At 35.8% G+C, this 15,374-nt stretch overlaps 3 protein-coding genes across 4 annotated transcripts; all 3 read right to left on the bottom strand.

The window, feature by feature from the left end:
- LOC107723531 (protein S100-A5-like) lies at positions 1-1,428 on the bottom strand. The gene is made up of 3 exons (XM_016532199.1): positions 1,288-1,428; positions 866-1,008; positions 1-481 (listed from the first exon to the last, which is right to left on the bottom strand). The coding sequence occupies exons 2-3, from the start codon at positions 1,004-1,006 to the stop codon at positions 302-304; spliced, it is 321 nt and encodes a 106-aa protein (XP_016387685.1). The 5' UTR covers positions 1,007-1,008; positions 1,288-1,428; the 3' UTR covers positions 1-301.
- Positions 1,429-5,978: 4,550 nt separating this feature from the next.
- LOC107723532 (protein S100-A1-like) lies at positions 5,979-7,231 on the bottom strand. 2 transcript variants are annotated; one of them, XM_016532200.1, is made up of 3 exons: positions 7,134-7,231; positions 6,443-6,595; positions 5,979-6,204 (listed from the first exon to the last, which is right to left on the bottom strand). In XM_016532200.1, the coding sequence occupies exons 2-3, from the start codon at positions 6,584-6,586 to the stop codon at positions 6,034-6,036; spliced, it is 315 nt and encodes a 104-aa protein (XP_016387686.1). In that variant the 5' UTR covers positions 6,587-6,595; positions 7,134-7,231; the 3' UTR covers positions 5,979-6,033. The 2 variants fall into 2 exon arrangements, with proteins under 2 accessions (XP_016387686.1, XP_016387687.1); XM_016532201.1 differs by having other exon boundaries at positions 6,443-6,591; positions 7,134-7,216.
- Positions 7,232-9,381: 2,150 nt separating this feature from the next.
- LOC107723380 (keratinocyte-associated protein 2-like) lies at positions 9,382-11,185 on the bottom strand. Its single transcript, XM_016531963.1, has 5 exons — positions 11,171-11,185; positions 10,861-11,067; positions 10,690-10,753; positions 9,883-9,949; positions 9,382-9,729 (listed from the first exon to the last, which is right to left on the bottom strand). Exons 1-5 carry the CDS (start codon positions 11,183-11,185, stop codon positions 9,612-9,614), a joined length of 471 nt encoding a protein of 156 aa, XP_016387449.1. The 3' UTR covers positions 9,382-9,611.
- Positions 11,186-15,374: the final 4,189 nt, after the last annotated feature.

Below are 15,374 nucleotides of genomic sequence, written 5' to 3'. Positions count from 1 at the left end.
TGATGACAATAGGTTTTTTATTTTTGTCCAGAAAGCTAAAGATTACACTACTGCAAAATGCATGTACATTTTATTGTTCATTAGGCAGGACAAACATTTTTCACAACACTGTTGAGAAATCTTTCCTACTACATGAACTAAATGGTACTAAATGGCACTATATTTGTTCAAACCATTTTTACTGTGCCTGTCTTACAGCATATAAAATTGTTTGCAACATTATTACACATTATAGAGAGGTACTTTGGAACCTTGTAGGAGGCAAGAGTCTAGTGCATCAGGAGTGTAAGGATGTGAGTGTTCACTTATCCTGACACCCCTTGCCCTTTCCTCTGCACTTTTCCTTGCCGTGCTTCTTTATGTAGTAGGCCCTGGCTAAGCCAGCAATACACTGACTGAATTCACGGAAGTTCACTTCACCATCATGGTTCTTATCCAGCTCTTCCATGGCCTCCTTAATATTATCTGGATCCACTTTATCCTGAGACAGACATAGAGGGAGGAATGTCAATGCTGTAATTACTTACATACCACTCATAGCTGTACTGAAAAAAAAAACATGCAAGGAGCAACTAGTGTGTACAAGATACTAAAAAGTATATTAGCAAATGAAAGGTGTATAAAATGAAGAGCCTCATGCATGCATGTTATGGCTCATATAGGGTAAACCTCTCTCATGCCAGGTTGCCATAATAACATTCATTGCACAACAAATGCACAGCATACTGTATAATTAGGAAATAGATAGGAATTAGATTTGTTGCAACATGTTGGAGGTGTTCACTTCCTCCAACCAATAGCTTTCTTTCTCACAACTTCATCTTTTTTTTTTTTCTTTTCTTCTGTGCATCTGTCTAATTCTCACCTTAAATTCAGGACTGGTAATTTGGGCTTTAATGAGCTGTCCAAGTTCAGCATTACTGAGCTGGGTTTTCTGCTCATCTGTCCCTGCATACTCCTCAAACACCTCCACTATGGCCACAATGGCTTTCTCCAGCTTAGACATGTCTATGAGAAAGAAAACAAGAGAGAGAATTCATCTAGATCATCTAATGAAGTGCACTAATGCCAGTCAGCACCTCTCCATACATTTAGCTCCCCTCCATACATTCATTTTCATCCAGAAAAGCACGTCTTTAGCCAATACAACACAATTATATATGTTGCAAAAATACCCACAAAATGATGGACTGCATTTCTATAAACTTCTTCTCTGTCCTATTTTTGTAGCTGTATATTTCCTGCTTTTTGCGCTTTCATTTTCTCTCTCTATTTTATTTTACCTACCTTGAGGTTGTTGTGTTCCCAGAGAAGTTGTGAAGATGTTTTGTTGGAGTAAATCGTCTGCTGCTTTTAAAGCATTTATACTCCACAGCACACCCAACGGCAGGAATGATTCATTCTTGTGCTATGAAGGATCTGTAGCACACCCAATCAAGTTTGACGAGACTCACATGCCATAAAAAATAAGCTTGAAACTTTTCAGCTTTCAAGACCATATTCTGCTGTGTTTGACTCTAGCTAGTTTATAGTAACTAAATAAACAAAATATAGGGGATTTCCCCAGTCAGACTGCATAGGGAATCTGAGTCATATTTTAGTGACTTTCGCTCTCGCTTTGGGCGTTGTCTGCCCTAAACGCCATGTTTTTTTTTCTCTCTGATGTGAATGTCAAATCTTTAAACATTGTTTTAAAAAAAGATTCAGCATTTATGACAAAGATAAAAGACTCACTGTGTAGCTATGACGTTGCTGCTGATGTTTTCATGGAAGTTTGAATCACAAGCTTCAAGCGAAGCTTCATATTCGGAATAAACAGAGACATGCTTATCCTCTCTAAATCTAGTCTTCAGACATCAAAGAATGCCTGATATTTGCAAAATGGCCTCGTTTTGTAAAGAGACTGCATGAATACTTTATCTAGCTGTACACAGAAATGCAAACAAAAATTAAGCCGTCTGCAGACATATACAATGATGCATACAAAGGTGCACAAATCCACTAAACAATGACTGCTCAACTTCATGAAAACGGATGACTGCTCGGTCGTGCAGCAACAGGATTATTCAATATTTCCTTTAAGCTTTTCATTTATGAGAGAAATGCTAAGACACTGACTCATCAGCCATGAGTGTCATAATATCTTGATTATTTGTCTAGTTTTGGATCCTGAAAAAGTAAACACCCGGATAAACAGACCACACCCTTTTGAATTCACTTAACCTAACATACTTATCACGATCTTCCTTTAATGATGTATGTATATATTATATATATATATATATATATATATATCTTCAGAACACAATCAAGTTGGTAACACAACAACAAAGTAAATGTCAATGTCACAAAACTCTGTGGACAGTGGAGTATTAACAAAAAGGGTGTGTACTTTTAAGTGTGCGTTATGTAGCCCTCTTTTGTTCAGGTCCACTTCTACAGTATGGTACCTCCGACATTTTTACTGAAGTGCACAAATAAACACACCTAGACAAACACACACACACACACACACACGTTTACTTAGCTATCTAAATGGGGACATTCCATAGGCGTAATGGTTTTTATACTGTACAAACTGTATATTCTATCACCCTACGCCAACCCTTCACCTAAACCTACCCCTTACAGGAAACTTTCTGCATTTTTACAATTTAAATTTGTACATTTTTATTGTCAGGTTTAGCTCACTTTTGGGTACAAATTGGTCCCCTTCAGGTTTAAGTCCCCACCAGGATATATAAACCAGTACACACACACACACACACACACACACACACACACACACACTCATTATTAGTGTATAGGTGCCATAGCCATGAGGATCCATCATGAAAGATTATGCCCTCTACCATAAAAACGAAAATTATAATATACCAAAGGAAAATAAAAAAGAAAATGCACAAAAATAAAATTACTGGTGTCACTTTATACGACATTATGACACTTTAACTTCATAACTGATAAGGGAAAACAAATATGTTTATGTTAGCATGTCAATTTTTAAAAGGATTCATTAGAGGCAGATGTAAACTGTGCTCTAAACACCCACTATAACATGTTTGATCTCATTTGTGGAGCTATTGTAGAGGAAAAATGAATGTAGTGAGAGAAATAGAAAAGGAGGAGTGGAGAAGACAGAGAGCGAGTTGATGCGCTCATGTCATGTGGTTTACTGCTGACATCTAGTGATCACCTTCCTCAACTATAATTATATGGTCGTATGACAGACATTAACAGTGGACGCTGGTGAAAAAAAATTCTATAGGCTGTGCCACAATCAACAATTTCAGCAAACATCCCAGTATGGTTTAAGGTTAAGAATAGGTTAAGAATAAAAAGTTAACTGAAGTGAATAAATATTAAGACTAGAATTTGAAACATATTTGATAAGATAAATATATTACCAAGTTCTGGAATAAGTTTGAGTTTAAGTTTGATTTTCTGTAAGCTCTTAAAAGTTAAATTAAAAGAAAAAAAAAAACTCTTTAATTTTCATTATTCACAATGTAGCTATGTATAGTGTGCTATTTATATATAGCTTATATAATATTTATTATTATTATTATTATTATTATTATTATTATTATTATTATGTGTGTGTAGCTCAAGGAGGGCAGCGCCCCGGCGCCCTCTATTGGCCAGCCACCAGTTTAGACACTTAATTTCACTTTGACAATACATAAATAAATTAAAATTGTCCTTGTGTCATTCAGTTTGTTTGTGCATCATGTAATAGGCTATGAGAAGGCTATATATGTACACATACTAATTATTAGTATTATATCAATATACTTATTGTAGTTATCTAATGAAGATCTGAACTATGTATTTATGTAGGCCTCTTTAAAGTTCACTTCACACACATCATGTGCCTTACGGAGGAGGAAAAAAACCATGTTAGTACTTGCTGCCATGACCTCATGAGGTTGACACACCCCAGAGTCATTCATGGTTGCCAGGCAACTCGACTGTTTATACGGATTTCAAACACGCCCACATACTGTCGGTGGTTCCTGCATGAGGGGGGTGCAGAGCTCGCACATTTGAAAATCACCAACCAGATGTGTCAATGGGTGAACTGTAATGAGATTATTTGAAACTCTAGATCCTAAAAGTGTATTTTAATATGTAAAATGAATTATGCATGTGTATTTACAATAAACACCAGCATGTGCATGAGGTCACGTGAGGGTGCAAGTCATGAATATAATGTTCCACAGATAACACACAAATGAATGTGATTGCAGGGATGCATAAAATATTGTTGTGTCTGGCTCAGAGTTAAAACTGTTTACTGAATGTCTGTTGTGTAAATACTGGATTTAGGTAGGCTGTTAAAAAAAGTGCCAGGATTAGAGTTGAACCTACCTTTCTTTTCTAAATAGAAAGCATTCAGAAACAAACGTTATTTTTCATGTTTGTATTAGGCTAGTTAAAAATACCAATGTCAGGACAATAAAAATAATTATTTAAATATATGTTTGTATATTTTATATATTACATATTGGATAATCATAAAATATTTTACTGTACATTTTCACTAGTAAGACAGAATAAATGCTCCATCTTTATCTTCCCTAGTTGTAAGGATTGATAAGACACCTGTGTGATGTCAGTCATTGGCTGTAAGACAATGAGACTGAATGACAGTTATTCTCTTATGGGACTATTAAGTGTGGAGATATAATAAAGACGGAGGCTGCTCTTTGAATATCTGTGAAGTCTCTGTAGTACCAATGAATCTACCAGACATTTTTTAGTTCTGAAAATTATGTTTCCTTCAGTCTGGTTGCTCTTCTTCAGGAATTACTGTAATTAGTTTCAATTCCAATTGAACTTAGTTGATGTTGTCATGCTCTTTAAATGTCTGTCTCAGTCAGTACAGACTCAGTCATTTCTAGGAAAAGGCAAGGTTGTTCTGCAGCACCATGTTAAACGAGACGTTTCATCTAATCTGTACAAATCAAGCAGCTGTTGTTAAATCAGCTCCATATCAAGTTCCTTTTGATTACCTTTTGATTATCATCAGAGCACAGAGGTATAAATATAAATATAACACAGAAATGTACACAGAACTTAAATGATTTTAAACATTTTGGCAGGTGGCCTAAAAAACAAAGATTATTGGAGTATGTTTTACAAGAAAATACAATTGAAGTCTTTCTGCTTCAAAATTTCACATTTGATTTAATGTGTTACTTACCATTTCTTTGTAATTAATTATGAAATTTATTAGCAATTTTGGAATGAAAATTGTTTGTACACCATTTTTCCCCAGTATATAATAAGTTAAAGGGTTAACAAATTGCATTCTCATCTCAAGCTAAATTAATCCACTTTAATATGCTGTATTTTGTGACATCACGCCTAAATAACAAGGCTGACCAGTTATTTTACTTGAAAGGCCTTGCGCTTGTGAAAAGTAAATATAATTTAATGCTCATACTTCTTATAAGTTGTTTGTGCAAATAAGGGAGAAAATGGCACCCATTTTGTAGAATGATAATTAAAATAGAAATGTCAATTCTAACAAAGTGCTCAGTTCTGGAATATATTCCATGTTAAGATTGTAAAGCACAATCTCTCTAACTCAACTATTTGAGATTGGAGTCCTCCAGTTCCAATGTAAGTGAATCATAGAGGACATTTTGCATTCCCTCTTGAAAGTCTCCAAGAGTCTCATTGAAAAAAACTTGCGACACGATATCTTTATAACTTTGCAAAGACTTGTTGAATCCAGCCCTGAACTGCATGGAAGCAAAGCACGACAAAAAAAAAACAAAAACCTGTATATAAACAGTGTTTACTTCTGTGGTGGAACTTACAGGACTTCTGTGGATGAGTTCTTTCGTGTCTAATGCTAATACTTATATAAAAAAAAAAAAAAAAAATTGAACATCACTTAACAAAACTAAAGAAACATTCTCCTTTACATACATAGAGTGTAACTATAGTAACAACTTCAAATTGAGGCATGTGGCTGAAATGGTTTATTAAAACCTATTAACAAAATGACAGAACATTAATCTTTTATTGCTTTTTGACACCCCCTGCCCCCTGCTTGTGCATCTTGTAGATCTGTTCACAGGCAATGGACAGGCCCACCACAAGAGACACAAACTCTTCAAAATCCACCTCTCCATCACCATTAGCATCCAAATCCCTCATAATCCTGTCTACGGCAGCAGGGTCCTTCTGAGACTACAGTGGAAGAGATGAGAGAAACATGTTTGAAATAGAACAAATGGAAGCAGTTTTCTATAGATGATGGAAAAAGAGTAAAGTTTTAGAAAGATCTGAAAGATACACTATTAGCAGGGCCAAAAAATTTTTAGGGGCCCCTTGCTACACCATAGAGGGCCCCGATCATCACAGGGCCCAAGTCAATGTTTAGAGTTGCCCCGCCCTGGGTGTAGCAATAACAGATGGAATGTTGTACCTTCATAAAGTTGGCCAACTCTGTCTCCATCAGCAGTTTGAGCTCTCTGCGATTTAATGTTGATGTATTTCCACTCTCTTTGCTCGCATAACGGTGAAACACTGTGATCAGCGTCTCCATCGCTCTCTCCAGATCAGACGGCATTATGACTGTCTACAGTGAGAGATAACGTATTAGTTTATGTGAGTGTCTCATCCCTTAATCAAACTGAATATTGTGCAAACAGCCCATTGTTCTCCTCCTGTTGGGCAGACTGAAACAGAAGAGGATTTTTCCATTTGGAAATAAGCCAAAGTGTGAGCAATACCCACCAACCGTCATGCCAAGCAGATGCAGTAAAAATTAAGGCATTTAATTTAGTATATGCTGATGCAATTCTTTCAATTATTTAAGTATTAAGAGCAGTTATTTAAAATTAACAGCAGACTTTTAATCTTCATGTAAAGTTTAGATTCTATTATGTAAATGACGCTGACGTCCATAGAATCGGTGCATCTACGCACACGTCACATTCGTAGGCTTCTCAAAAACTATTTTCGTATTTCGAAGTATTGTCCTACTAATAAGTAGCCATAACTTACAATATTAAGGTAAAAACTTTTTAAAAAATGCTCAAGTTAAACAAAGTTGTACTATGCTCTATACTCTAAATCTCAACGCTTTTCTGAATAGTAAACGTTTGTGTACTTACGCTGATAAAAGGCAGAGCGTCAACTGAAGATGAAAGAATGTACTGAATGTCCCGTGCAAGAGCTGGTCAAGAAGCAGAGCATGAATTTATACCGGGGCTCCGCCCGAATGATGAGTATGAGGTTGGGCGAGTCTGTGGGAAAGGACTGTAATGTTAACTGTTTAGAGTTTAACGCCACAGAAAACGCTGACTGGGATTTTCAATCCAAACGTGAAGAAGTGTAAGTGAGTCTGTGTGTGTGTGTATGTAAATATAAATGAATATAACAGTGCTTCTGTTAGAGCTTTATGAATGAGAAATTTCACACCTAACCCTGCTAGAACAGAAACACATCTAAAATCAGCCTAAAATGGTTTGTTGCTCTGGTTCCCTGCATTTAGGGCTTGAAACCAGATGGACAATAGTAAACCAGCTAAAACAAACCACCCTTGTGAAAAGACCTGTGATTAATTGTATTGAACATGCACTTGCAGAATACACAGTGCAATTTATTACAAATTATATATATATTTTTACCTATATAATTTCAATATTATACTTTACTGTCAATGCATTCTCATTTGTGTTGAATAAATGTTCTGAATATATGTTTTCACAGTCAGGAACAGCTCTCTTTCATTCCTTTCCACCATTTCTTAAGTGAGTGACTCAGAGCTTTCACAATGCTTCTCGTCTGACAACACAACTTGTCTTGCTCTCAATTTTGGACAGATGTCTGAAAAGGATACTTGCCAGGGCATTATTTTAAAGGGTAGGGCTGTGGTTTTTGGTAGTGATAAGGCTTGTTCCAGTCTGCAAAGCAGGTATGAGGGGATGTCCCTACCCAGAACACAGGAAGTGCCTTTAACCATTTCGTCTATGTAAGAAAATGTACTATCATACTTTAAGAGACCAACAACACAACCTAGGGGCATGTTTGGTAGCAGCATTACTGTGCACATACCATACATGAGTGAGACAATGTTTAGCCAGAATTCATGCATTAATTGCACCACAGACCTAATAAATCAGTATTTCCCCAAGCAAAAAAAGGGAAAGTTACTCAGACAACTTATACATTGTATCGCTTTGGAAACTAAATGTAATCTCTATCAGTAGGACATGGAAGGGAAAAAGGGAAGAGAGAGAACGGTCATGGGTGGATGACACATGGTGTTTTGACCAGGCGTGATTGTGTTGTCATAGTAGCATGGTGGACAGCTCAGAAGGGTTTTCACAGCATTCTTTTCAAGCTAGGACATTACTTTAAAAAAAAATTTTTTTTAAGTGGCCTAACCAGTAGTTTGGTTCAAAAAAGGTCCAGTGCAAATGTCTAAAGATTCTTAAATCAAGATAAACTTGTTTGAGAAGCAAAATTACAGGATAAGAAGTCTTGTTTTATGAGAAATGTTAAAATAAGAACAAATATCTCCTAATGGGCTCAGAAAATTCAACTTAAACAAGTTTTCATACTCAATAGATAGATATTTGTGTTTTAAACATAAACTCAATTTTGTTCAGTTTCTCATAAAACAAGAATTCATATGTTCAGTTTGCATCTTAAGTAACTGAATCTTGAGTGCATTCAACATTTAATGGCATGACTGAATTTAAGACTTTCTGCTCTGATTTAAGACCTTTTTAGGCCTTAATTGGTCTAAGGATGAATTAGAACTTTCCAAGTCCTTTTTAAGACCCGCAGAAACTCTGATGTAAAAATAGACGTCCATTAGTTTTGTCCTTCTGAAAATTCTGTGGTTGTGTTTCTGGTTTTAATTGAAACACGTTGAAAATATATTTGCTTGAGCTTCAACTGGTAGAGGCCCAAATTTTTTATCCTATGCTAATTTGAACCTTATCTGCAGTTTGACCTTTAAGGACTGAGTAGTTTAAACAGAAAGTTGACAATGACTGGAATTTTTTGCAGGGTCAGTACCAGGACTGAATTAGCTGAGAGTCCCAGGATGCATTTTGAGGCCTTAGGCAGTTAGCCAACACAGATTAGCATACACAAAGGGTGGAGAACCAGAACAATAAAAACACTTTGTGGGTTAAGTGCGGTCACATTAGCAAAATTTTGTGGGCAAAAAAGGTCCAAGTCTGCAAGGGAAGCTTTTACACATCCCTATGAGTCTCCCCATTTAATATATTCCTATTTAATGACTGGATCTTGCCTGTGAAATTTTGCTGAGCGAAGATAAATGTGACTACACCTTTTAGTCATTTGGAGTCTAACAACAGGAAAACAAGCAAAATGGCACATGTATTCTTTCTTCAACTTTTAATAACAAACCCCTTAAACAAAAACATATTGTAAACAGAACCAAAAATCACACATCTATGACTGGTTTGATCAAATGCGTTTAGTTATCTTTCAGTGTGAATGGAATGGATACAAATGTCTGCAGTTGGCAAACGCATCAGATTTTGTAGCTTCAGCACACTGCGATCTGGTGGCTGAATGGGTGACTGTGATAGTAACGGGATGAGGTAAGCACTTCAGTTCTTTCTTTTGCCCTTGCTGGTGGGTTTGGCGGGAGCTGGAGCAGGTGCTGCCTGGTAAAGAGCTGCTGACACTTTGTTGATGTAGTACAGTGCAAAGACAGAGAAGATCAAGCTATATGGGAGAGGACAGAGATAGAAAGAACAAATTAACAGTTGCCAATCATAATGTGGGTTTCCTTTTCTACAATTTTTTACTGGTATGAGCCAAGTTTTTTTCTGTGGTAATCAAATTACTTTAAAACATAAGTAATGCCGTCCCACTTACCATGTTGTCACGCACACACGATGCACCAAACCAGACGCAAACAGAGAGAGGCACAGGCACAAGACAACTAAGAGAGATGGAATCTTTTTCAGGCAAGTACAGATATTAATCTTAATTAAAATCATTAATCTGATTTAATTTGTATAACAAATTTGTATAATTTGTTCATTATTAAAATGGCACTGTTCAAAGGTTTGGGGTCAGTATAATTTTTTTAAAGTCTCTTATATGCTACTCTACAAGGTTGCATTTATTTGATCACAAAAAGAGTGACATTGTGAAATATTATTACAGTTAACTGTTTTGCTGTTTGAATAGATTTTAAAATGAATTAATTCCTGTTTAAATGTTCAGCAGTGATTACTCCAGTCTTCAGTGTCACATGATCCTTCAGAAATCATTCTAATATGCTTATGTGGTGCTCGAGAAACATTTCTTATTATTAATGTTGAAAACCGTTGTGCTGGCTAATATTTTTGTGGAAACTGTTGCATTTTTTCAGGATTCTTCAATGAACAAAGCTCAAAAGAATGCATTCACTTTTTTTTTTTTAAATGGAATTTTTTTGCAACATTATAAATGTTTTTACTGGAACTTTTGATCAATTTAATGCATCCTTGCTTAATAAAAGTATGAATTTATTTCAAGAAAAAAAAGAAAGAAAAAAATTGAGCCCAAACTATTGAATGGTAGTGTACAATGTATTCATTTGAACTTTCTGCAGGCGAGGAGGAGGATACACCAGACAACAGCAGTATAACATAAGGTCAATGCACAGTCTTGTCTTGTGCATATTCTCACACTTACTCTCTGGGAAGATTTTGGCTTGGAAGCCTTTGCCAAAGACAAGGTTCTCCAGGTTATTGAAAGCCTGTAATTGCGGGTTAAGAACTAACAGAAAGCAGATGAGCAAAACATAAATAATGTTGAGGTTACACAAACTAGGGCTGTATGCATGACAAAGCGGCAGAAGGATACAGTAAGAGAGCAGGCAAACAGCACAGATCCCAGGAAGCCCCCCAGGATGGTCAGCCACTCTGAAGAGCCCAGCTGCCTACTGAACATCTGCATTCCTGCAAACACCAGCACTGACAGCAGACTGGACAACAGCAGGGACGTGCTTGTGTTCACCGCTATAAAAAAGAGAGCGAAAGACCGTGTGAAAGAGTGCGTGGAAGCAGCAGTCTAAAAATCAAAGAATATTATGACCAGTCGTGTTACTAACACTTTTATTTTTCATTCATATTATTTATTTAAAAACAAAAGTAATTAATATTTTTACATTTACACTAAGCTTAAACATTTGACTATTTATGGTTCTACAGAACATTAAAATACACGGACTAATTTTGACACGTCAATGTCCGCGTTTTAAAACGTTCCGTGTGGAAACAAGCACTGCAGCTACAATTTTCTACAATAATCTTTTGTTTGCTTTAAGTGCTTATTTGCTTATATAAATAGTAAGCGTACACTGGATTATGATGTTCTTGTTCTTTCGGCTTTTCTACAAATGCTGTGCCGATGACGATTGAAAACGAATGAAATGTTTTAGCATGGGTTAACGTTAGCTGTGGCTAAACGGCATTCAGATTGTACAATGTTTTGTGCTTTTTTTCCGAAACACAAAGGGACGAAACTACCACATTTCAACAGTAAGAGAGCAGGCAAACAGCACAGCAGGCAGGAAGCCCCCCAGGATGGTCAGCCACTCTGAAGAGCCCAGCTGCCTACTGAACATCTGCATTCCTGCAAACACCAGCACTGACAGCAGACTGGACAACAGCAGGGACGTGCTTGTGTTCACCGCTATAAAAAAGAGAGCGAAAGACCGTGTGAAAGAGTGCGTGGAAGCAGCAGTCTAAAAATCAAAGAATATTATGACCAGTCGTGTTACTAACACTTTTATTTTTCATTCATATTATTTATTTAAAAACAAAAGTAATTAATATTTTTACATTTACACTAAGCTTAAACATTTGACTATTTATGGTTCTACAGAACATTAAAATACACGGACTAATTTTGACACGTCAATGTCCGCGTTTTAAAACGTTCCGTGTGGAAACAAGCACTGCAGCTACAATTTTCTACAATAATCTTTTGTTTGCTTTAAGTGCTTATTTGCTTATATAAATAGTAAGCGTACACTGGATTATGATGTTCTTGTTCTTTCGGCTTTTCTACAAATGCTGTGCCGATGACGATTGAAAACGAATGAAATGTTTTAGCATGGGTTAACGTTAGCTGTGGCTAAACGGCATTCAGACTGTACAATGTTTTGTGCTTTTTTTTCCGAAACACAAAGGGACGAAACTACCACATTTCAACACATTGCTAGTGTTCTCAAAGTTATTTAAATGAAGATCTGCAGCAGGCAACTATTTTGCGATTAAGGGCTAAAACTTTAAGCGAGCCCATCTGTCCTATTTCATGATCATGCGTGCAAACTGTTCAACAGCGCCAATAGATAGAACATGATTTATCCTGAATAATTTATATAAAAGCTACACTCACCCATATTTGACAGCTGTAAGGTAAAGAGACAGGTTTAACACCTCGCTTTTCAGTCCCAGGGCCAGCAGAGCAAAGATGACGCGACGCTAACGTCTAAAAACTGTGCCAAGTGCGAACCCAACAAACCCGACAGCTCCATCTAGTGGACAGAAGAGAGCAGCACATGCTTTTTCTTCTTCTTCTTGTAACGTTTATTGGCGGTGGGCAAGCCAATTTTTGGTGCATTACCGCCACCAACTGAACTAGAGTGTGGAGTGACAATGAGAAGGAAAAACAATGAAACAGCTTGCTTGATAATTGCCTTTGCTTCTGCTTTGCTTGTTGGCATAGAAAAAAACCAAGGTGGATATACTGGCAGAGCCACCGTGGGGCTAATATCGATATTACTGATACCTATTTGGTGAACCTGCTTGCCTACTGTCCAGCCAAAGCTATTCAGATATGTCTGCTCATATTCCCAGCAGCTCTCCAATATTTTTTTTTACTGGATGATTGGTAAAATTACCTTTTCTTCTTCTTCTTTTTCTTGTAACGTTTATTGGCGGTGGGCAAGCCAATTTTTGGTGCATTACCGCCACCAACTGAACTAGAGTGTGGAGTGACAATGAGAAGGATACAAAAAAAAAAAAAAAATTCTTATATTCTCATGAAGTTTCCCGTGTCTCTTAGATAACTCATTATCATTCTTCTGAATTCTCTATGACCTAATATTAGTTCTAATGTCATATTTTTTGCACCTTCTGTTTGTATCTTTGTTTCCAGCACTTGTCTCTCTTTACTATCAGTCTACACTACTAAAATATGCTCAACTTTTTCAATTTCGCCACAAGATCTAAATAATCCAGAAGGATGCTTCCTGATTTTATGCAAGTCTCCATTTAAAGATGAATGTATACTAATCTTAATCTTGCTATTATTACTTCTTCTCTTCTTTTAAAGTCACTTCCAGTCTCATTATTTTGTAATCCTACTGTCTTTTGGATTTTATACAGATGTCTTACCTGTCTTCTCCATATCCCATTTATGTTGCCAAGATTTAATAACAGCTTGCTTAATAATTGCCTTTGCTTCTGCTTTGCTGATTTTTACATCAATTTCTACATACTTTTTATTCAACGATCTTTTAGCATGTTTATCTGCCATCTTGTTTCCATCTGTTCCAACATGTGCTGGGACCCATAAAAACTAAACAACCCTGTCCTGAGCATGAAGTCTATATAGCAGTTGCATTATTTCTATAATAATATATTGTCTGCAATTTGATTGTCCTGACTGAATACGTCTTAAAGCTGCCAGAGAATCTGAGCATAAAACTGCTTTCTTAATCTGTGTCTCTTCCAACCAATGTAAAGCTATAACAATAGCAATCAACTCTGTAGTAAATACAGATAAGTAGTCTGGTGTTCTTTTTTGCAATAATTACTTCCTTTTGTGGTATGACTATTGCTATTCCTGTCTTATTAGATTCTGGTTCTTTTGAACCATCTGTATAAATTTGTACATTGTCATAATATGTCTGTTCAATATAATGATTTACTTCATTTATTGCACCACTCACTATTCGATTTTTCCACCTCTAGTAGATACAGGTCTATTGCAGGCATTTTAAATAACCACAGTGGGAGTGCAGATATAGGAACTGCATCATTATACTTCCTTTTCTTCTGCTATCCAACCTATGCTTCTTATATTTGTTCTCTCATGTTCCCGGCATTCTTCAAAAATCGCCTTAGTTGGATGCTTACTGTTGTGGCCCTTTAAGGATACCCAGTAAACCATTTCTAATTGCATACGTCTTTCTTCTAATGGCATTTCACCCATTTCTACCTGCAGGGCAGCTTTGGGTCACATTCTTTTTTCTTTTCCTTTCTTTTTTATTGATTTAACAACAGGGGAATACAGACAGACATAAGCAAACATAAAACAATGAAAGCAAAGCTTTTTCATCTTGTGTAAAAAAAAAAAAAACATTCATGCATCTAATACATTATCTTTTTCAGCAGCAAATAAATCTTAACAGCTTTACAATTGATCTGTGTTGAGATTAAGGAATCATAAAAGATCTTCAAATCAGTGGAAAGCAGTCTACCATTTGGTACAGTTGACATGTATTTTGCTTTGTGTATATGTATTTACCAAATAAAATAAGAATTTTGACTATATTATCCATCTCCAGTAAACCAGTATCACACTCCATAAACAAGACCATTGTATCAGTTTTCATAAAAAATGTATAAAACAAATAAACAATGAAACTTGGGTTCAAAATAACTTTGGAAAAGTAACTGAAAAATAGCCTATAGTGTAAAATTGTCTCTGACTCCTCTTTAAATTTAAAGAAGGGTATTCACCATTAGGCCTATAGTCCTAATGAATACCCTTCTTTAAATTTACTAAAGTCATTAAATGGATAATATCAATGAATTATTTCTTAGACTTTGACTTTATTAGGAATTACATAGCCTATTTATTTATATAGGTATATGACCAAAGTTTATGAACAAGAAGAAAGGGATAATCATGTTTCAACTTCATGACAGCATTAGGAAAAACACTTTTTTGTGGTTAAGATAGCACATTCACAGCCATATACACTTAATGCATAGCCTAAATATTTTTATTAAGGGGCAATATTTGCCCTAGGAATGGATTTTTCGTGGATTTTTTAACCTTTAGAAGATAATTGTCTTGAAGCACGTTCAAACAAATAGTGTGTACATGTATAGCCTATATTTATGCAAAAAAAAAACAAACAAAAAAAAACATTTTAGTTTAAAAAAAATATATAATATAATATAATATGCGTATTTTTATAACGTGTGTATTTATGTTGCTTTGATTTTACAAAGCAACATAAAATACACACGTTATGAAAATACGCATATTATACTTGCATATTATATAGGCTACTTATAATATACTTATATTACACTTGACTGGCACACAAACGGCTGTGCGCTCAGCATCCCTGCGCA

The sequence above is a fragment of the Sinocyclocheilus rhinocerous genome, unplaced genomic scaffold, assembly GCF_001515625.1.
Source record: "Sinocyclocheilus rhinocerous isolate Xijiao unplaced genomic scaffold, SAMN03320098_v1.1 scaffold241, whole genome shotgun sequence".
NCBI lineage: Eukaryota > Metazoa > Chordata > Actinopteri > Cypriniformes > Cyprinidae > Sinocyclocheilus > Sinocyclocheilus rhinocerous.
The sequence above is the reverse complement of the archived record's forward strand: the minus strand, read 5'-3'. Positions and strand labels throughout refer to the sequence as shown.

What these genes read in the sequence shown, in the direction of transcription:
- LOC107723380 (XM_016531963.1), bottom strand. An exon ending in TGTTTGCCTGCTCTCTTACT is followed by an intron (nt 10,754 to 10,860) that starts GTATCCTTCTGC and finishes CCGCAATTACAG; the next exon opens with GCTTTCAATAACCTGGAGAA. An exon ending in CGTGTGTGCGTGACAACATG is followed by an intron (nt 9,730 to 9,882) that starts GTAAGTGGGACG and finishes TCTCCCATATAG; the next exon opens with CTTGATCTTCTCTGTCTTTG.
- LOC107723531 (XM_016532199.1), bottom strand. Translation starts at nt 1,006, where the DNA reads ATGTCTAAGCTGGAGAAAGCCATTGTGGCCATAGTGGAGGTGTTTGAG. An exon ending in TTACCAGTCCTGAATTTAAG is followed by an intron (nt 482 to 865) that starts GTGAGAATTAGA and finishes TGTCTGTCTCAG; the next exon opens with GATAAAGTGGATCCAGATAA.
- LOC107723532 (XM_016532200.1), bottom strand. Translation starts at nt 6,586, where the DNA reads ATGCCGTCTGATCTGGAGAGAGCGATGGAGACGCTGATCACAGTGTTT. An exon ending in AGTTGGCCAACTTTATGAAG is followed by an intron (nt 6,205 to 6,442) that starts GTACAACATTCC and finishes CTTCCACTGTAG; the next exon opens with TCTCAGAAGGACCCTGCTGC.